This window comes from Telmatherina bonti, assembly GCF_933228915.1.
Source record: "Telmatherina bonti genome assembly, chromosome: 17".
NCBI lineage: Eukaryota > Metazoa > Chordata > Actinopteri > Atheriniformes > Telmatherinidae > Telmatherina > Telmatherina bonti.
The window spans coordinates 29287337-29310485 of NC_136615.1; the positions used below are offsets into that span (position 1 = coordinate 29287337).

The window sequence follows — 23149 nt, forward strand, 5'->3', positions numbered from 1 at the left end:
TTATTTCCACAAAATGTTTTGTTGACTCCATTGTTGCACATTTTGATTTGTACTTGTACTTGTTTTACACCATTTCCAACATGGAGGTACAAGTTACAAAACATATGTCCCACTCCTAGCTCCAGATTTTCCACCTGGCATCATCAATCCAACCCCTGTAGGGCTTCAGTCCTGCATGTTTTTGGTGTTTTCTTGCTATTTAAAAAGATTATTTTCATGAATTCAGGAGGAATAGTGTTGTTTTCCTCTTGGCCTTGAAAAGTGGACCAGCTGTAACATCTCAACAATGTCCTAGATGGTGGATGGGAGTTCACCTGACTGGTCGACATTTGTTTTGCAGACTTGGAAAAACATTCGATCAAACATCAGATCAAATTTTGGTGAGGGTTTCCACTGAGGCTTCCCTTTAATTAAACTTTTATGGACAGAACTTGTAGGCACACTCAGGGTGTCAAGTGGGTCTAGTTTGGTGTTTTTAGGATTGGGTCCGCTTTTTGCAGATGATGTAGTTCTGTTTGTTTTATTCGGGCATGATCTTCAGCTCTTACTGGAGCAGTTCAGAACTTAGTGTGATTGATTTGGGCGACGGAGAGCACCTTGAAATACAACACCATGGTCCCCAGATAGATGCCCAAGTGGAAGAGTTCAAGTATACTGGGGTCTTGAGAGTGTAAAGAATAGAAAAGGACATCAACAGGTGTATCGGTGTAGCATCCACATGATGTGGGCTGTGCCTTGGTCTGTTGTGGTGGAAGCTATTGATACACTATTGTATCTACGTTCCCACTTTAACTACACACTCAAAAATAGAGGTACCAGCTTGTACCTAAAAAGGTACAAATGCTTGTTGCTGGGGGTGTACTCTTTTGAGAGACATTTCAGTACCCTTCGGTCTATTTTTGTACCTTATCAAGTTCAACCTCACCTTATCAAGTTATGTTTTTTTATGTTTTCACAGGATTAGGCCTGGTCCATTCCACTTAGCAATATTATCTTATCTTTAATCTAGAAATAATCTTCAAAAACTCAAAATGCTGACCAGACATACACTTAGTCTGCAGCATCTGACCTTCATTGTCTGGTGTAGTAAATGACTGCTAAGTAGTACTACTGTCATCACTCAACTCTGCTCTAGTTTGTAACATTACAGCCATTAACATTACATTTTTCAATGCTGCAGGAACCCTTATGGTCGAAATGGTACAAATTTGTACTTTATGTCACTTTGAACCCTTTTTCGTACTCTGAAGGTGTGCTTCTGGTCTCTTAAAGACCAGTATTGTACTTTGGAGAGAACATTTCTTTAAAATGTACCTATAGGTACAGAAATCTCCTTATCTTGTACCTCTATTTTTGAGAGTGTATGGTCACAAGGGGAGACCCAGGACGCACCAAAGAGACTATTATTCAGTTTGCAGAGGAACATAACTGGATGTTTTTACTATCATGAGATGAAAGAATTGGTCGTGGAAAAGGAAGTTTCGCATGTATTCACTGTTGGCTCTACAACCCGACCATAGGCAAGTGGCAATGGATAGATGGATGGATGGATGGATGGGTGGGTGGATGGATGGATGGATGGATAGGTGGGTGGATGGATGGATGGATTGATGGATTGATTGACTGAGTATTTTGAATTGGCCTCTGTTAAGACATGCAGCTATGATGGACATTTTTCTCCATCCTGTCAACCATCTGAAAGCCAAACACATCCATTCTGCTCCAACGTCAGCGCAGTGGCATTTTTCTCTAGCTGTATACTCAGATGTTTTAATCCTCCATTTGTAACTAATTGGAAACACAAGGCCGTTGGCTTGTGTCACTTTGCTGCAGTCATCTGCAAGAATCCGAGCCCACTGAGCGTCCGTTTCCTGGCAAATGCATAAGAGCATGTGTGTGCATGCATGCGCTGGGGAGCTCGGCATGGTGAATTGAGTTTTGCAAATCCAATCAGGGTGTAGCGGTAAATCTCCCTGATTAACCCTTCGCCTTCACACCAGGCCTTGAGGACTGACATCACGGCCAAGACAGACAGAAACAAAGAACTCAATTACAACATGCTCCTCCTGCAGTGGGGACCATATTTAGCCCTGGCTAATTTATGACTGTCGTCATGACATGGGCTGGCAAACAGTTCTGCTTTCTGCAGTAAGACTTAAAGCAAAGGAGAGGAGTTGGAAACTTTATATACTTTGTGTTTTATTGAAACCTTAAATCTAATAGAAATCTACTTACTGAAAAATCTTATTTGATCATTTGAACATTTCTCACTGGTTTGTCAGCGTGTCCAAAATAAAATAAAAGTGGGAAACAGCCAGAAAGTGGGATGAAGTAAATCTCAGCCTATAAGTAGAATGACATGTAAGCAAACAATACAGATTTTTATAACTGTTTAACCATATTTTCAGACATCATTCTGACAATAAACAATAACAGGAAAAGTATCTGAACCATGTCAAAAATGAAATAGTACAATCTACCGCACTTCTGTCTAAAGCGAAACATCTTTTATGTTGGAATTCTTTATATTGTCTCATTCAGGAACTGTACCATATATAATGTAATGGGTTGAGGTTTGGTTAAAAAAAAAAAAAAAAAAACCTCATTACAATATTACTAATAAACACTATCACAAAACAACTACTCTATTATTCATACAAGTGCATTTCCTCAGATTTAGTGAATCAGTAGGTTGAAGAACACAAATGTGTGAATGAAATTTAATTTTTCTTCATGAGTTGATAGTCTTCTGTTTGTGAAAAGAGGTAGGTGTTAGACGTGCGTTGGCTTCAGCCCAGATCGTTGTTTATTATTTTTTGTCTCATATATTTTCTACTTGCCTCCATAGGAAGAACTGATCATCTCATCTCATTTACACCCCTCTGACCTTGACAATTTGTAGGTTAGAGTGCAGCAGAATAATTGGAAAGTAAACAAGTGCCTGCAATGATTGCTTGCATGAAGATCTGCAGATTATTGCCTTCTCTCATCTCCCCCTTTCCTCCTAATAACAGTCTGTGGCCAAATGAAAGTATTGAAAGTGGCGGCCGTTATGTACGAGCACGTTCAGAGCTGAGCCTGTCGAGATGCTGATGAGTCAAAACTGCATCTGTGTTTTGAAAAGAGTCAAAAAAAGTTGCCATAACTTTACAACCCCAGGTCCAAAAACGCTGGGAACGCCATGCAAGATGTAAATATAAACAATGCATTGGTTTGCAAACCTCATAAACCAATATTTTATTCCCAACACATCATAAACAACATATCAGATGCTGTCCGTGGAAACTCCAGCAGCTGGTCTCCTCATCACCCAGATGTTTAAAGACAGATGCTAAAAGAAGAGCAGATGCTCCACGATGCTAAACATCTTCCTGGAACTAGTTTTTTTACAGATGTGTTGCTGCCATCAAACTCAGCAATAAAATGTCTCAGCTTCAGTTTCTGATCTGTTGGGAATGAAATATGGGTTTGTTATATTTACTAATTACTGCATTCTGTTTTTATTTACATCTCAGCTGCTTCGGAACTGCAGCTGGAAGACTAAAGTCCACGTTTTTTGGCGACATATTTGAGTCATGGGATTTGACTCAGTGTTCAGGCTTTTCAGCTTTGATGGAACTTATTTTTATCAGTTGTCCTTGTGTTCGACTGCGACTCTCTGCACATTGTGTGCATCTGTGTGCAGATCATAGATGGTGAGAACCAAGCCATGTGTAAAGAGAACAACGACAGCATCATTCTGTGGGGATGTTTTTCTGTGACAGAAGCTGAGGGATTAGTCGGGATGAAGGAAAAGATGGACACAGACACTTGTGAGAAAGCCTCGAGTGCATCTTTCTGGAGTTGTCAGTATTTTTGGGGGTTTGGCAATATGGGACCTGAAACCAGTGGAGCAACTTGACAGAAACCTAAAAATACCTGTGCATTGACATTTTAGTCCAACCTGGATGAGTTTTCAGAATTCTGCTTGGAAAATGGGAGAAACCCTCAAGGACAAAGCGTGCCAGGTCTGTAGAATCCTTTCCAGTGAAGAATTTATGCTTATTTCAGTGTTTAAAGACCGTTTTTGGAGCATCGTGAGTGACAGGAAGAGTCTCGTAATTACCTTAAGGTCACCGCTCATCATGTTGCTGAATTTTTCTTGAAGATATTTCTCTACATTCCAGTCAGAGCATGTTGTTCACAAGTAAAACACAGACACCAGATCATATGCATGGCTGAAAATCTTGGAATGATTTATGCAGACCGTTTAAAGCGGTGCAAAATCATTCTTTAGGTGGAAGTGATGATGAACTGTACCTCTCTGTGCCTGGTTTACCATCGGCCTCCGGTGCTGATGGACCATGGTAAAGCAGGCAACAGATTCTCAGCTCTGCTTTCACCTGAAAGATTTTGTTTCCTCTTGTACCACGCACCATCCAGTGGGGACTTCTCCTCTGCAATCTCATCCTCCTCCTCCAGCAACACCTCCTCTGCAGCAGAAAGGAGAGGAAAAGGGGGGAAAAAGGAGGGACTTTTTATCAGTTCGTCCTATTTTTCGACACATCCCGCCCCCACTCTAACGTCGCTTCAGAGACGAGCCTAACCTGCTTTGCAGATCCACTCCAAGTACCCCGTAAGTTCCCTCTCGATCTGCTGCTGTCGACGGAGCTTCAGGAACTCCTGTCTCTTCTCCACACGCTCCCTCTCTTTGGCAAATTCTCTGTTGAAATGGATATTTTTTTATACAGGGACAGAAAAGATTACGTTGACATTTCAACATTTAATATTGCTCACATTTAGGACAGTTTGTGGATGAGAAAGGAAAACACATGGCACTGATGATCGCTGACTTTAGTTATCCTGTATTTCATTTTAAAAAGCCAATAATAAGGCAACGACTTGCTCATCTTTATTGTGGTAACCTTGATTTTTCCTGCAAGATTTAATAAGAAAAGCCGATGCGTCCATGTTTAAAAGCAGAAGAAGAGTAAAGATCTATGCTGTTAATTTGACTTTGGCTTCACTGAAGGAAGGAATTCAGCCAGAAAACATTATTTATGCTGAGATTCCCACTAATAAAAGCATAAAACCCAGCATGATCTCAGCATAGGGTGGGACAGAGGGTCCAGGACTTCTTAGCATTACGGGGGAGGGGGGGGTACCATGACACAGCACGGAGCACTGTGTAATGGCCCAACGTCTTCTATAAATGGGTTTAGTTACAATCTGATGACTGCGGCTCATTAAAACTTCAGGTTACTGCTGGATCCCTCGTCCACAGGCAGCATCATACTGGAGGATGATTGTTTTGTACTGGTTTGCAGCGAGTCCTCTGTCTCAGTACAGGTGGATCCAAACCATGCCAGAGAAACAACATGGCTGGTTCATAAAACATACAATGTGTGTGTGAGCAAAACAAAGATCGGACTGAGATTTAGCTTGAGCGATTTCTGGATAAAGTGTGCAAAGCCTGAGATGAGGAGAAGTTTCTCCTCCATCGGCGTCTCTTTCATGATTTCCAGATGAAAGTTGCACAAATGTTTGGTGACTGAGCGGCTTTGAGCCGCGGCAGGTCAGAAGAGGCTTCGTGTAGCCGCGAGACTGACAGACGTCATATCCAGCGACACACAGGACCTGAAGAAAAAAAACCACTGAGTGCAGCCCAAGCAGCAACCTGCGGCGGTTAAAGGTGAAGCCTATGTGGAAGTGCATAAAACTGCAGTTCCCCCTTCATCCACTAGGGGCTCAAAAACAGAGCGAATCTCCACAGACTCCCATGTTGAAAAGACCAACTTCGCAGCAGAAATAAACATGTTTACAGCCTGGTACAAAAATCCATTTTAGGTTTAAGAGGTCAGGTTTACCTTCATGACAACTGTGGGGGGAGTGAATTTTTTTCTAACTCGCCCGTTTAAAAGTAATTTGATCTTGAAGTTCGGTATATTTAGGGGCGTGTCCTTTTGATTGACAGGTACCAAACTCGGGCTTCAAGTAAGAAGAACGTAGAACAACCTTGGTTTTTAGCTGGTTACCAACGTGACTTAGCTTTAGCCCACTTACCTCCGTTAGCTCGGTTAGCTCCGGGTTAGCTCGGTTAGCTCCGGGTTAGCTCGGTTAGCTCCGGGTTAGCTCGGTTAGCTTTTAGCTACAGAAAGCTCTGAGTTCGCTAGATGTCAATGATCCACCATGACGCTCAGAGCCCCCCTCTCAGCTCCTCCTCTTTGTCCATATTTGTATTTTCCAGGCTAGACAACACGCATGGCTCTGCCAAGATGGTGATGGTAGGAACCGCCCAACGAGCTTTAATTCAGCTCTTCAGAAACCTACGGGTGACGTCACGGACACTCCGTCCATCTCTTTATATATAGTCTATGATGCAGCCTTTTCATAACACAAGAGGACATTGGACCAATGCAAGGAGGAAAAGAAGAAGGACGAGTGTTCGATGTTAGAGGTGAAGAACCAGTCCATTTATCCACTTCACTCCCAGTTCAGTGATGTCTGACGAGTTCTGAGGCCTTGCTTCCACACTGAGGGTTGGCTTTGATGCAGGCGTCCAGGAAAAAACATTCTCAAGATGGTCTAATCTTCCTCTTCCTCAGATATCAGACATCAGTCTTCTTCCTGATTTGTTTGTTTGCTGACTCCCGCTAACAGATAAGCGTTTCCAAAGTAAACTCCGGTTGAAACCATGACTCATCAACCCAAAGCTGTTTGCCGTAAAACTCATGCAGATTTTTACAGAGTTTAAGACGTAAAGAGAAACAATAGTTGATAATGGCAGCATGTTTTACTCCTTCATTTCCAGTTTTAAAAAGAAAATTTAACGCAACTTGATAAGTACATTTGTATTCTAGCCAGATGATTGGATGGAATATGATCTTGGGTTTGGCACGTTTTTCATGAGAGGACTTACCCTGATAGGACACCCAGCACCAGATTGAGCATGAAAAAGGAGCCGATGATGATGAGAGGGATGAAGTACAGCCAGTTCCACATGTTTCCAACCACGTCATTAGTCTGAACACAGAAAACACAAAGCAAACACACATTTAATACAAATACAGCATTCAGGTCTCTCTTTATCAATCTGAGACTCACATTTTGAATGCAATGTTTGTCAACCCATAAGAGTCCAGCATGATATGATACATACAGATTCTGAGACATTTATGACACAAACTTTGCTCAAAATCCTCTGTAAACAATCTGATTTTCGTCTTCTGCTCCTTAATGGACACCAGAAAGCCGAGGATTTCACTAACTGATGTATCACATGGTAATACATGGTAAATATTCCTAAAAACAATGTAGGTACTTTTAAATTTAACATTTTGTTTAAGGGACAAATAAACATTTCTTATTTAAAAAAAAAAGGGACTTCTCTTAACATTGTTTCATAGATTGAGTCTTTCTGGGTTAAATAGTGAAACTATGACAACATGATCTTGTTGTATTAATTGTATTCTTCATATTAATTGATGCAATCGCTGTGCCGATGCCTGCTGAATGGATGATGTTCAGTTTGGAATCAATTAGCCTGAATTGGCTCCTTTCCCAGAACAAGTGATTTTTGCTTTCTATTCTGACTGAAAAGGAAACTTTTGACCAACTTTTCTCATTAGAAAGAGGCGAAAAACTCAGGGAATTGTTTCCGTCCTTTATCGCTCCAACACAGAAACACTTCGTTACAAATGAATGAGCCCAAACAAACAGGTGGGATCATTCAGTCTTCCTGTTTGACTTATTAAAGTTACAGAGACATTTAATGACACTTTATATTTAAGTTCACCACCAGGAAATAAGAGTTTGGACACAGTTACCCAACCATGGATTTAATGTCTAACTGTTTCCAAAACTTTTTACTGGTTCTGTGTTTATAAATAAATAAAAAACAAAAAACATGATTCAGTATTCTGGCTTGAGGTCAGGAGGTCAGCGCTGTTGTTCCCCTTTCAGTTTTTCTCCCTGAAGGGGTCACCACGGCGGATCTCAGGCTTCTTCCAGAAACCCCATTTGCCCGGCTGTTCCTCAGCAGATGCTTTACGGCAGATGCCTGTCTCAGGAGGTAGGTGGAACCTCGCTATGTCAAAATGATACTGAAACAGACTTCAGCTGAGGGATTACGGAGGATTGTTAAAGTGGAACTATTGTGTGCATTTCAGGCTAATTTATTTTTATTTCTGAGACCAGAAGGGCTGGGATTGATCGAGTCATTGTCACAAATCGCTTTATTTACTTCAGACCGACCCTCTCCGTAGGCTGTCAGATCAGCCTGCGGGCAAAACAAGTGGATTGAGACTCTTCCGCATTAAGCCCCGCCTCCCGCCACCGCGCTACATCGGGAGCGCGCACCGCACCTCCTTTCGCCGTCATTGTAACATCTCATAAACAGAAGGATTAGGCTAATATGAACTCAATAAAAAAACAAAATACAATGTCAACACATAGCATACAGCCCTACATGTTGGAACCTGAATCAGACCCTGAAAACAAAGTGGAAAACAGCAACCCACAGCAACGAATGCAGCAGGATGTCTCTCTTTGGTAAACTCACCAGCCATCGTTGGAAATAACTTTATCCCACGTTTTCCACCCGCCTGATGTATTTGTACATGCCCTTGTTAACCAGTAGAAGGTAACCAATCACTGAACCTTATCCCCCGGGACGTCACAAGGATTTCCAAGTGGAAAAAACTCTCTAAAACGACGCGCTTTTCGTCACCATGGAAACCGAACGGAGAGTGCTGGAACTCAAACTCAAACTCAAAGATGCGTTTAGGTGATAAAAAATAGTGCCGTTCACATGTCTGATGAGGATTCAACACTGTAACACTGTAGAAAGCTCAGAAAACTCCAAATACCATCATAGGACCCCTTTAAAGACCCACTACAGATCTTTTGTCATTTGCCCGCCAAGCGCCGCCTATCGACGGCTAATCCAGCATACATCTCACATCCTACCTGACCTGTTAACTCTCTCCAGCCAGCAGAAGGCGACCTTACAATGACTCTTGTTTTGTCTCTTCTTCTCTTTTAATCTTCTTGCGTTTCTTTGGTGTAAATCAGCGACGCTGCGTGTCTAAAACACCCTTATTATACCGTGAAGCAAAACGTCACATTGCGTCCCAGCTGTAACAGTTGTAAAGCGTTGGTTCCTCGGCCTCGAGACGCTGCTCGGCAGCAGCGGCTCTAGAAATGCACATGATAGATGTCACTGTGTCGTCAAACAAGTCCTGGCTGCAGAGTTTTAAGGTCAGAAAGTTTCGTTATTCTCAAGCTTCACTTGAGTGATATTTTTCTCATATCTATTAAGTGATTTCAGCAATTATATTTATGTCATTTTTCCACTTATATATCTATATATATTTAGTTTTCATTTTATCTAATAACTGCTTTACGGCTTTGTGCGGTCCAATCATTGCATGCTTTTTGCCATGGAGACATTATTTACTAAATGTGGAAGCGTGATTTCTCTTGGTTCATGGTGGGCATCTTCAAACCTGACTTTTACCACAAACCAGTCAAACCAGGCAAAATTCTACAATCTGAAGTTAGCTGACCCGCTGGTGTTCCTGCAGTCTCACAGGAAAACCCAAAGTGTCCCGCCTGCAACAGACTTAAATAACAAAGACTTAACTCAGGTTTCTGTGCAGGGAGTAGAAAATGACGAAACGGCAGTGTTTACCTGCCGTGTGTCACGTTACAGTCATCCTTCAGAAGCTTCAAAGTCAAACCAGCAAACAAAGAAATAAATAACATACAGACTCTCCCAAACTTCTTGTCTAAATACAAAGCACTGAAATGTTGTGAACTGATTTACAAACAAACAAACAAACAACAAAATGAGGAACTGAGAGAATCTAATGTGTAAATGCAGACCAGGAGATTCTCCTCATGGATCTGCAACAACTGTGTGAACTTTGTTGAATCTATGACAAGAGTTAAAGCAGTTCTGAAGGAACAGTCTTATGCATTGTGTGAACATACACACACACACACACACACACACACACACACACATAAAGCCAGACGCAGCAGTTTGATCAGGATATTATGTTGTATTATAACTGACAGGTTGCTAATTTTAAGAAACAGATAAAGCAGCACTGTGTTTAAACTGACTTTTACTTGTTCCTCATGCTTGCAAACATCTATTTCTTGTTGCTCCACCACTTAGGTGGGCCGCATTTCCCTCGTGTCACAATAAACAAGCCAACATCTGCTACTAAGCTCCAAATGTTGCTGAAAATGGTTCTCTGTTTTTACTGCTGCTGTCATGTTTACCGTACTGTTTGGTTCAGTTCGCAGACAATCAGCTGAAAGAAGCCAAAGAAACGTCTCCCACTCCATCATAGTGATGCTTCATGTAGACAGACAGTTTCCACGACAACCTCACAACAATGCAGTTTGCTTTTAAGACAAGTTCTTCTGCAGGTTAAAAGAAAGTCAGATTTTCTTCTGTTTCGGCTAAAAATAACATTATTTTTCCAAGCACTGACTGTAAATTGGGCCTCCTCGTTTTGGGAGTCGACACTCTCCACGTCGGCTGCTCCCACACAGCGGTCTGTTAGCAGAAGACAGAACTGCAGGCCGAAGGGCTGCAAGAAACACACGGACATCTTGCAGGCGCTGCCATACGCTGGCTGTAACTGTGACTGAATCAGTGGGCTGGAAATCTATATGATGAACCCGGGAACATGAGACAAATGTGCAGCAACACACCCTCTGCTGCCTCTGCTGTCAGAGAAACAACCGCCCACTTACGTAGGAGAAATGCCTGACAGGAGCTTCACTGTTTTTCTTGGCATCAGCTTTTTTTTTCCCTACATTTCAAGCATTTCATCACCGTCTCATCACTCCATCTTCTCATGTCTCCCTCTTTTGTTCCAGCATTTAGTTGAATCCTATTTGCGGAAATGCTACATGGACAGCCTGACGTCCTGAGTTTTCATTAAGAATTAGAAAAGTCTGATAATCAGACATGAATTTTATATAACGGCCAGTTTGTGGTTGCAGAAGTAAACCAGTCAGTCTGTCCGTTGGGAAAATGACTTTAACATATTTGTGATCCCAAGAACACAGTCTTACTTTAGAGTTTAGAGTCGCAGTCTAAAGTTTCACATCTTATATAAAGAGCATGATTTAAAGACACACTGTAGAAGTTTGGCATTTTCCTGCCACGTGCCTCCAATCGACGGCTAAGTCGGCATCAACAGGTCTTATCTGACCTGTTAGTTCTCTCCAGCCAGCAAAAGACGATATTATTATACTGTAAAGCTAAACATCACGTTGCATCCTGGATTTAAAAGTTGTACAGTGTCGGTTCCTAAGCTTCGGGATGCTGCCGGGCAGCAGCGGATCTAGAAATGCACATTAAAGGGTTCTATGATGGTATTTGGAGTTTTCTGAGCTTTCTACAGTGTTACAGTGTTGAATCCTCATCAGACATGTGAACGACACTGTTTTTTTATCACCTAAACGCATGTTTGAGTTTGAGTTTGAGTTCCAGCACTCTCTCCGTTCGGTTTCCATGGCGATGAAAAATGCATAGTTTTGGAGAGTTTTTTCTACTCGGAAATCCTTGCGACGTCCCGGGGGATAAGGTTCGGTGATTGGTTACCTTCTACTGGTTAACAAGGGCATGTACAAATACATCAGGCGGGTGGAAAACGTGGGATAAAGTTATTTCCAACGATGGCTGGTGAGTTTACCAAAGAGAGACATCCTGCTGCATTCGTTGCTGTGGGTTGCTGTTTTCCACTTTGTTTTCAGGGTCTGATTCAGGTTCCAACATGTAGGGCTGTATGCTATGTGTTGACATTGTATTTTATTTTTTATTGAGTCCATATTAGCCTAATCCTTCTGTTTATGAGATGTTACAATGACGGCGAAAATAGGTGCGGTGCGCGCTCCCGATGTAGCGCGGTGGCGGGAGGCGGGGCTTAATGCGGAAGAGTCTCAATCCACTCGTTTTGCCCACAGGCTGATCTGACAGCCTACGGAGGGGGTCGGTCTGAAGTAAATAAAGCGATTTGTGACAATAACTCGATCAATCCCAGCCCTTCTGGTCTCAGAAATAAAAATAAATTAGCCTGAAATGAACATAATCGTTCCACTTTAAAGATATTACTGTGTCATCCAAAAAGTCTGGGACGTAGTTTTCACGTAATGCATCATAAAATGAGAGAATTTGAGTCCTTCGAGGAAGGTAAACAATGAGCCTGACCTGCTTTAGGGATGAGAATAAATGGTTCCTGACGGCATGGTGGATGGTTTATAACTCCCACATCCCTGTATCACTTTGCATTTCACAGTCTACCTCTGTGACAGGTTTTCCATGGAATGCATCGCCATGACAACATGGTTAATACAGCTAAAGCTTTCAGCATCTTGTTGAGCATCTGAATGCATCAACACTTAGCCTTCCTAACCGAAACCAACCATAACCTCTGGCCAGCTACTTTTAATGGACACTGGTGTGGCTGTGGAGCAAATAGGTCCAATTAAAGGCTTGTGGGCTGGATAACTATATTCTGTCTTCTGTCTGGTCCACGAATGGGACTTCTTTTAACTTGCTTATAAGTCAGAATTGCATAGTGATTTCCGGTCAACATTTACTTTCAGGGCAGTTGGTGCTTTATTTACCATCAACAAACGATAACCAATAATAAAGAACTGCTGAGCAGTTCTCACAGTGTAAAGAAATTCATTCATTCGTTTCTATGTACCAATTATTCCACTTCAGGGTCATAAGGAAGCTGGAGTCTCCCAGCATTAGCAGGCGAGAGGCAGGATACACCCTTGACAGGTCGTCAGTCCATCGCAGCGCCAACACAGAGAGACAAACAACGAGTTACGCTCATACTTCCACTGCTAGTGAGAATATAGGGTGACCGATAAACCAAACAAGCATGTCTTTGGCTTGGTTTGAATGGAAAATAATTACTAAAAAAGTACAAGCAAAAGGCACCCTCTGTACTAACACTGACTGAAAGGACTCGACATAAAGACTCCTTAAGATACAAGTAATAATAGTAAGATACAAGTAGTTGGTAGCTTGATAATCTCACCATGTCAGCAATGTCATTTTTCCCTGCAGGCGAGCTCTGAAAAATAAAATATTGTCCGCCTAAGGGCCTTAAAGAAAAGTTGCTTAACGTTTTCCCTGTGGAGTTGGTGGAGAAAATCAGAGTTTTAGAAAGGAGAAATGTTGGATTAGTTTGCTTTGTAACATCATGACACACGTTAGCAACTGGATTACAGCATGCTCGCTATTTTTAAACATTTACCGTGGCTGATTCAGCAAAGATACACAGACGGGAAATTATGACATAAAGCAAGAAATCAGACAAGATTCAACAACAAACTTTTACAGGCTGGAGAGACCTCGAAGAAGAGGCAGGATGGAAGATGGACGCTGAAATAGCCGTTGTTGGAGAACATTAGAAAATCTGCCAAAGCTCAGTTGTGTGGCATTAAAAGGTACTTGTTGCTAACATGTCAGCCACATCTTCATCATTATCCTCAACATCTCTTTTAGTTATTATTATTATTATTATTAATAATAATATTTCTTATGTTTCAATTTACATATTTGTTTTTATTTCTTTTGTATGATGTATTCTTATTACATTGTTTTCATAATGAACATTTTCATCATCATTATCCTAATCATCCATCCATTCTCTAACTACTTCAATTATTAAAATAATCATCATTATTGTTGTTGACACTGGTTGTTACACTTAATATGGCTTTTCCCACTCCTTTCCCCCCTTTTTCTTTCTTTTTGGTAACCTTTCTGATTCCTTCCTCATATTGACTGAAATGCAGCCAAACCACATATATTATATTTTATACTTTTAGTTTTGTTTCACTTTACAATGACTTTTGACCTCAGGAACTTTTTAACCATTTACTTCCTCTAAATTAAACTGTATTACTTCGTCATTATTTTTCCATGAAGGTAATGATGATTCATTGTCACTGTGTCTCACATGGTAAGTAAATTACTGAAGAAATCACCAGCAGGCTAAATAGTTTAATATAAACATTAATAACATATAAAGCTGAGATTCAGTCTGTGATGAACGTTTGGTGACAGCTTTCTTTATGCAGCAGTGGCAGATATCTTAATGCCTCCCTCTCTGGGGAAGCTGGGAGGACTGGTGAGTAGGAGGCAATGCATACGGTTGCGTCAGCTTTCACCCCCAGAATTAGGCGGTAAAAAGGAAAGACTTATTTCTCTTTGACACAGCCTCGATTCTTCAGCTGACGGCTTAAGCGGATGAACCGAGCTCGGTTCAGCCTTAGAAGATGTTCTGCAGAAACTGAAACTCTGAGCTGATGGAGTTTTCCCACACATCAGGTTTGCCTTGTTTCCTATCAACATAAAATTAGTTGTAGTTATTTTTATATTAATACGTTATTCATACATAATATATGTTTTATATATATGCACAATTTTTAATATAGTTTAATAAAATGAATAGGGAAGCTAATTATCATTGCTAATTACATTTTATTTTTCCCTTAATTTTCCAGGGAAATTGTTTGAGAACCAATTTACAAACATGACATGTGCTGAGAGGCTCTAGTAGAGACAAAATGACAGAAACATACACAACATAACAAACATAACACATATGCTCTTAAAAAAAAAAAAAAAAAAAAAAAAAAAAAAAAAAAAAGCATGTAAAAATCAATTAAAAAATAGCAAAAGTAAGAAGAACATGGATTAAGGTAAGAAGATGTAGTTTACATTTGTGAGTGTACTGTATTGTGTGTACTCTGTCAGTACTGTACAATACCGGACTGGTACTGTACTGTATAAAATACCAGTTAAAGTTTGGACACAACCCTGAATCAAAAAGGGAAATGTGTCCAAACATCCAGCTGAATGCACATGTGTGATCTGGCATGATCAACAAAAGGAACGATCAGTAATAATCTGCTGCAATTTAACTTTAAAGTGGTGAAAGAATGCAAAGTTGTGAGTTTGAAGGTATTTTGTAAATTATTTCAGTTGCTTGCTGCTGCAAAACAAAAGGCTTTGCATCTAAAAACACTCGAGGTGTTGGTAATGTGACCTAGTGGTGGATGTACTGCGGGCGAAGTTAAGAACAGAAGTCAGGTATGGTGGTGTCATTTTACTTTTCCTTTTCATTACCAGATATCTTCTTTCCAGAGCCGCTGCAACAACCTGCACCAGTCTATATGCTTTGTCTGGTTACAGTTTACCAGACAAAGCATGTACTTGCCAGACAAGGCAAACTGGCGGCGTCGCCACCGTGAATGGTCCAGTACCATCACTCTGGGCTCAGACCATTCAACCTGAACTCAATGGAAGCCAATCAAAGTGTCAAAATCATTCACTGGTCTGTCTGACATCAAACACCAGCATGTCAGGGATTTTACTATTTATTTTAAGGCCCTTTTTACATTACGTTTATTTCTATACCATGTTTTACTGTTGCTGACGATGCTAATCTACCTCTGAGACAATCGCCTTTACTGCCATGCAGGTTGTCAGACGCTGCGAGTTATGAATACATGTGGGAGGGTCGTCTAATCCAGGAAATAGAAAAGGGGTAAAAAAAGCATCTTTTTGGCCTTGAGCCATCATGGAAGGACATTCATCACTTAAATTAGTCTTGTGTCAATTTTGGACGGAGGGTGTGATCCACAAACGTTACATAACACATAGCCTCTGGTGCCATCAGCCAAACACATCTGTGGTACCAGTTTCGTTTAATATATGCATTAATTTAGTCTAATAAGAAGTACTTAAGCTCCTGGCTGGGTGTGATTGTTTGTCTTTTGTTTTCCTGATCTTTCTAAATATCAAATTCAGAGTATAAAAATTTTATTTTTATCCTACACTTGCTAATGATTGTAACAAAGTTTTATGAACAATTTAGATGTTGTAACCAAGCAGCAACCTTCAGTGGTTATCAGTAAAGCCTATGTGGAAGTGCGGAAACTTGCGGTTTACAGCCTGGTTCAAAAATCCATTTTATGTTTAATGGGTCAGGTTTACCTTCATGACAACTGTGGGGGGAGTGAATTTTTTTCTAACTCCTCCATTTTAAAGTAATTTAATCTAAAAATACCGCATACTTAGGGGCGTGTCCTTTTGATTGACAGGTACCCGATATCCCACTGCAAGGAGGAGGAATGTAGAACAACTGCGGTTTTTAGCTGGTTAAAAGAGAAGCTTAGCTTTAGCCCACTTCAGGTGCAGTGATGACTGCACTACAGCAAATTACTTTAACATCATGTACAATTGAATGAAGAGAGAAAATTAGTGTGCCTATACGAAAACAATTTATAATGTAATGTGGTAAACTAACCCTTTGAGCCCTGTGTCCCTCTGTTTGAATATAAACACATAAAGAATATCTCTCCAACCACAAGACTGATGCGCCGCGGCTTGTGTGGAATTGATTTGATCGTCTTCATGCCCAAAGTGCGGTACGATGTGCTGCATCCTGACACTCAGTGAGCAGTGACATCAGCTTCCTTTACACTGGAGAGGATACATATGTTTATAACTTGGATCTGCTTTGATTAACAAGTTTGCACGAGTCCATTTTAGTTTTATTTAATCAAAACAGACACTAGATCTAAAAATGTTGTTCACTAAGTAATAAGAATTGGTGTGTTACCCATTTTCAGAGCTCCTGTTCTGCTGAGTTTTTCGGATTTTGGTCGAACAGTTTACATTAACAGTCATCATTTCGGATCCCAGTACAGGCTTATATATGAGCTGAGTAAAGGGATTCAGTTCTCTGTGAGTCATTTACAGCCTGAGACATTCATTTCAGTATAGAAGTCTGGCACTAACTGCAGCACATAAATCTTTTTATTGGTCATCCGCTCCAGTACATTTTGCTATGGTTTGGATAAACAAACAGCAGAGACGATACTGAAATAGATTTCCAGTGCAAACTGGAAAAATCCAAAGTGAATAATTGCCATCAATCTCTCATGGCTCTCTGGGTTCTCCGGCTTCCTCCCACTGCCCAAAGACATGCCTTGTTAGGTTAATTGGCTACTTTAAATTGTCCCTGGTAGACTGAATGGTTGTTTTATTTTTTTCTCTCTGTGTTGGTCCTGCGATGGACTGGCAACCTGTCCAACGTGTACCCCGCCTCTCGCCTGCTACTTACTGAGATAGGCTCCAACTTCCATGCAACCCTGAAGTGGTTTAGAAAATAAATGGAACTCCTCATTAATTCTGATCCACAAAATTTCCAAATCACAACTTTTATCTAACTAAATAATCATTTATGATTTGATGAACCATCCCAAGTCATTTGGATCAGCCAAGAAGTAAACCATGAAGAGGTTTAACATGCAAAAATAATCTTCTTTTTCCCCCTTTTCTTTGTGCGATTGTATTTCAAGTCATTAAAGTCCATCACATGTGGCGCCATCGGCAGGCTGCTGTAGTCATGGCGTCATGCAGAATAAAGAAAGAGGCTGAAACCTGCTGATCAGCTGTAGCTGTTCTTGATGAAATTTGCATTTTCAACTTTTCCTTTTTGTGAGCTGCCTTCAGGTGGTTCAGTTACAGGCTCCTGCCATCTCTGCTGCACCTACCTCCCCTCCCTCTGCTACATTCACTGTCAAACCCTGTATGTTGTTGATATCTAAAAGCAGCTTTTGGCTAATGTTCATATGATATTATTATTCTGTTACTGTTATTCCTGTGAGTCACATGAAGTGACAGCTCTGAAATGATAAGGAAGGAAAAGGCAAAAATGCTGCCACAAAATTTGAAGTCATGCATCAGAGAGTTGCGGGGTGACAGTATACTCCCACTCAGCTTACAGAGCTGCCATCGCACAAAAGGCAAGCCTCCTGAAACGAAGACGGAAGCTCTGAATCAATCCAGCAGCTCCTGAAACATTCACAACGTGCAGGAATGACTGTGCTAAAGAGCCGTGGTGGCTCAGAGAACCAAAACCAAACATTCTTTAGCTTTTAAAGAAATGTCAGCCATTTTCTCCTGAATAGGGAGATAAGTTACTGCAGGCTAATTTTGGAGACACTGAATCAGGCTGAACTTTAAGTGGACACCAAGTTCTACTCACATTAAAGTAGGTTTTTTTTTTTGGTTTAAAGTTTTATTTCCTCACTTTTTTTCTTTGGTTTCTGGTTTAGGTTGTCTGATTTCAGGCTGAAAGAGTCTCCGTTTTGTTGTTTATCTCCCTTGCAGTTCTTCCTCGCTGTTTACTCCCTGTCACACCTGGATCCCAGTAGCTGATTGTCACACCTGTTCCTTGTTTATCACTGAGTATACAATCACTGAGTATACAATCTGCCTGGTTTCTGAAAGAACGTTTTTGTTTCAGACGATTGGCCTGGTAGAGTTCAGAAGTTACCAACCAGTCAGGATTTTTACTAGTCCTTTTTTGGGGGGGGAATGATCCACATTATAATTGCAACTCAATGCATTTAATCATATATAACTCTTTTGAGTTTATTTTTTTAATTAAAATTTCACACATTTTCTCAACATAATTTTTTCCAGCAAAGGACAAAGTAACTGTTGGATGGACAGATGGATGTATCCATCCATCCATCCATCTATCTTTCTCGGTAAATGCAAGGTGCAGCCTGGAGAATCGGCCGGGGCTGGATATTGGGCGGAGTTGGATGTCAAATGGGCGTGGGGTTAGGGTTAGGGTTGATCCAATCAAAATGTTCAGGGGGCGGGGTTGGATATCCAGACCCGTCCAATATCCAACCCTCATTCTCCAGTCTGCAGCCAAGACCCTATCATCCATCCATCCATCCATCCATCCATCCATCCATCCATCCCACTGCAGTGGTTCACATGTGCAAAGCATATGCAGGATGTGGTTCAGCATCGTCTTGCTGAAACCTGCAAGGCTTTCCCTGAAAGAGACGTTGTCTGGATGGGAGCAGATGTTGCTCTAAAAACTCTGTGTACTTTTAAGGATTAATGATGCCTTCCAGATGTGTTAGCTGCCCAGACAATAGGCAGTGTTGCAACCCCATTCCATAATAGATGCAGGCTCATATATGAATTAAGGATTCATTTATTTGAATATGTTGAAAATATATTTTAAATACACAATAGTCATGTTGAAAACATGCTCAAAAGAAATAGGAGGAGCTCCAGCTTATTTAGTCCCGCCCCTTCCCCGCAGGCAGTTATCAAACAGCCAATGCTGTGATGTTTACAATCACATTATTTACTTATAGCCATATTTGCAATCATACAAATATCCACTCAGACAGGGAAGTATATATTTATATACAAACCAAAAAAAAAAAAAAAAATACAAAGGAAAAAAACAAATGATAAATTAGTGTCGCCCATATAGAATATTTAATTCTCTTTTTTATTAAAAATGTATTTCTTGTAGAACGCTTTCTACCTAATATGATCTCATCACGTAAATACTTCCAGGTTTTGGCACTTTATAAATAATAATACTTGTTACTCCCTCAAAGTTTAATCAAGCTTGAAATCGTTCTTGGATTTTCACAGGCATTTACAGACGGACAGTGTCTTCAACTTGACTTTAAAAGATCATTAATTGCCCCAATTGTGCCATCAGAAATAAAGAAAGAAATACAAAAAACTCAAATGAACTTAAAGCAAAATGGGGGAGTTACATAAATAAAACATAAATTCACGAGACATAGCAAGAATAAACTTCACCAAAATATATAAATCTAAAGGCTTAATTGGCATTACAGTTACATAAAATTGACATGATGAACCAAAGTAAAAATTGTACCTCATTGGCCACATTAGTTTCAATAAATAAGAATAAAGGACTTATTTCCATTTAATTGGCACATCCTCGTAACTTGTCTCTTGCGGACATTGCATGTACAGCGCCTCGTGTAGCTCTTGGAGTGCATCAATTAACCATATCCCCGAGCAACAATGTGGAGAAGTGGAACAAAAAAAAAATGGTTCTCCCTTTCTTTTATACATTTTTATCCAAATAAACAACATAATATTACATGGATTTACCGAAAAAACAATTATTAAACATTTTATGAACTACTTCTTGGACTTGTTATGATGTCAAACCGAATGTGATAATAATAAACTGAATTTATGACGGCAGCTACAATGCTCATCTATTATTAAAGACCAAAAATATATTGGTGAAGCTAGTTCAGTTTTTACTCTTAAAAGACAAAAAGACATAAAGGTAGGAAGATTAAGCTCCACCTAAACACTGAAATGCCACACAGACGTGACTGAATCACACCATTTTTATCCCTTGGCATTATTCTATTTTTACAAAAAAAAAATTGACAGGCACAGCGACTGTCCTGACAGCATGAGACGCCTGACTGATGAGGTCAGGGTGCACCTGACTCTGTGACTCTCACAGCTCTAATGAAGTGGGAGGGAAGGTACCTGGTGACCCTTCGCTTCGCACACACAATAAATGACTAAGACCACAATAACAGGATTCAGAAGTTGTCGGTGTGAAGTTGTACCGAGCGCATTTCATGAAAACACAGTGGAACAACTGATGAGTGTATTCTCTGAAAATCTACTGCTACAACAGCAGGTTTGATTATTTCTAGGGATGTTCCATACTGGCTTTTTTTTAACCAATGTCCAATATACATGCTTTTAATTTCCAATGCTGATATCAACCAATACCAATATTTTTGGAGCAACTTGTAACAAACAAACAAAAATATCTAGAAAAACCTCTTGTGTTTTGAGCTAGAGCAGAATTAGCTGAAGAGTTATATATTTTATTCTACTGTCATTTAGCAGATGCTTTTATTCAATGCAACTTACACACACACACACTCAAACCACAATAGGCACATAGGGGGGAAACTTAGGATTCAGTGTTTTGCCCAAGGGCACTTCTGCACATAGTCATGAGAAGTCTGGAATTGAACTCCCAACTTTCCAGTTGCAAACCAACTGCTCTTCCTCCTGAGCTATAGCCGCTACGTAACATGTGCATGTTTTTTTTAAATATTGTGTCATTAAAAAGTAAAAACCAATAGCGATCATTTGCGATATTGCATTTTAATGTCGATATCGGCTGATAACATTGGTATGCCGATAATATCGGACATCTCTACTTATTTTAAATTTGTGCACAATAACAGATGACAGCTCCTCTTTAAAGCAGAAACAAGGTAAAGACATCATAGACAAAAAAATTACAAATGTTGCACACAGTGTGATACAGTTACATTTCTTTTTTTACTCCGTGATGCATGGAAATGAAAGCTACCTTTCAATTTGATGTATGCCAAAAGAGACTTAAGAAAATGTAATATAATAAAAGGATGAAATGAAATGAAAACTGCCACATGATGAACACAAAGGAATCACCAGGAAGTGACTTCCTCGCTGACCGACACAAAGCTGCAGCTGCATTCACACTGCGAATGACTCAGTGCTTCGCCGTCTGACAGAGCGTTGAAGCGATCATGTGGGGAATATTAACCTAAATAAGTAAATAATATGTGCGAGACACACCACTTTGTTTTCTGTATCTTTTGCCAGATGGCAGCAAGGTGAGCTGGCTGTGGCTTGGATGTTCTTCCTCCTTCACCATCCTTCACTACTTCCTGATAGAGATGTTTGGTCAACAGGCTGCTGTAGTTTCAGGAGATCCTTCAGATCTCTTTTTATAGAAAGCAACTCGTTTTGCTGCCTTTATAAACAAGATGAAGTGAAGGAGAATTTTTGACACAAAGACTGTTGGTTTCCTGTTAGCGTCCATTTAAACTTTGTTTTGTTTTCTGTTTTTTTAACATGATCATGATCTCGTACGATGACATCTAAAGTGGGATGTTCCATTCAGCTGTCTTTCTCACACAACAGGGTCACTTTAAGCAATAAAAGAGAGGGAAGAAATCCTCAGGAAAAAAATCTAAACTGATGCTTCACTTAGAAATAAAATGCTCCCTCCAACATCATCTCGCCTCCACATACAGTTTCATGATGCCTCTGGTTTTGCCAGTACAGATGACACTGATTTTCCCAAAGCCCTGCAGCAGCTGGCAACATTATGATCATTAGCATAAGCTGAAATCTCTCTTCGTTTGCCCCATCCTTTCCTCCCCTCAGTTTATATGTAGAACATCAAGGGAGAGCACTGATCCCCCTCCCAGGTCCTCTTATTGGTTGGAACGTTGGTCATATTTGTGTTCTTTCAGAACCAACAAAGGACGAAGGGTCCTACCTTGTTACTTCCACTGAGATGCATTACGGCTGGGCGATTAATCGGATTTTTATCTCAATTACAATCATGAAAATAAAAGGGTGCGATTATTTTCTTTTCTTTGCAGTTTCATCTCCTGCTGTCTTCAGCTGCCAATCGAGCGTCACTGGCATTGCAGCCGCTTTGGTTTCATTCAGACACTGTTGCTAACTTGGCGAGTTTCTCGCTAAATCTGGCGACTTTTATCGTTAAAAGCGACAAATCTAGCAACCTTTACTGGAGTTATTAGAGACGTTTCTGGTGTTTTGGCGACTGACTTGAAGGCACATATCGTTCTGCAGTTACTGTAAGGAAGGAGCAGCAGGAGCCTCTCCCGTCCTAAAGCACTCCCAGGCGGCCAGTCTCAGTCGGCTCCGGCTGCAGGTCAATGTAGAATAACTGCAGTAGGTTGTGGAAGTTCACTACAAGCTGCTTCCACAGTCAAATGATCTCACTCCAGGAGAGCACCTTAAGGGCCAACTTTCATTATCGTACTCCTTGGAATGTCTTAATCGGAGTCTGGTTTGGTGGTTTTTGATGCTTCTGGTGTATTGCTTGGAGATGCATCGCATAAAAGGGTGGGAGAAGGTGGTAGCAGATGTGTCCCCCTCCCTCCCCTGCCCATGTGACATCCTCGATTATCCCTACAACCTGATGTGCTGTCCAGGCAGCATCCAGTTGTGTTTTGGGACGTGGCTGTGATTCCCAGAGGACTCCTTGCTTGTGTTTACTGTGCGTGACCACCAGCCTCTTTCTGCTTGATAAAATTGTTGGCTGCATTTGTCTTTTCTAATTGACTTCACAAATGCACGTCTGGGGACCCACCATATAAAGTCTGGTTTTATTTTAAGGGCTCCTTCAGTTAGAAGGTATGTTGGCTAGATGATAAACTGATAAAGACACCTGAAATGTTAATTTCTCCTCCT

General features: G+C 40.6%; 1 protein-coding gene across 1 annotated transcript in view; it reads right to left on the reverse strand.

Moving 5' to 3' along the window:
• Positions 1 to 23149, reverse strand: part of cacna1bb (calcium channel, voltage-dependent, N type, alpha 1B subunit, b) — a gene marked incomplete at both ends in the record, with an annotated part of 269481 nt that overhangs the window by 116802 nt on the left and 129530 nt on the right. The window contains 3 exons of the mRNA XM_079256383.1: positions 4383 to 4472; positions 4587 to 4702; positions 6899 to 7002. Of these exons, the coding sequence (XP_079112509.1) occupies positions 4383 to 4472; positions 4587 to 4702; positions 6899 to 7002 (310 nt within the window). The remainder of the gene's footprint in view (positions 1 to 4382; positions 4473 to 4586; positions 4703 to 6898; positions 7003 to 23149) is intronic.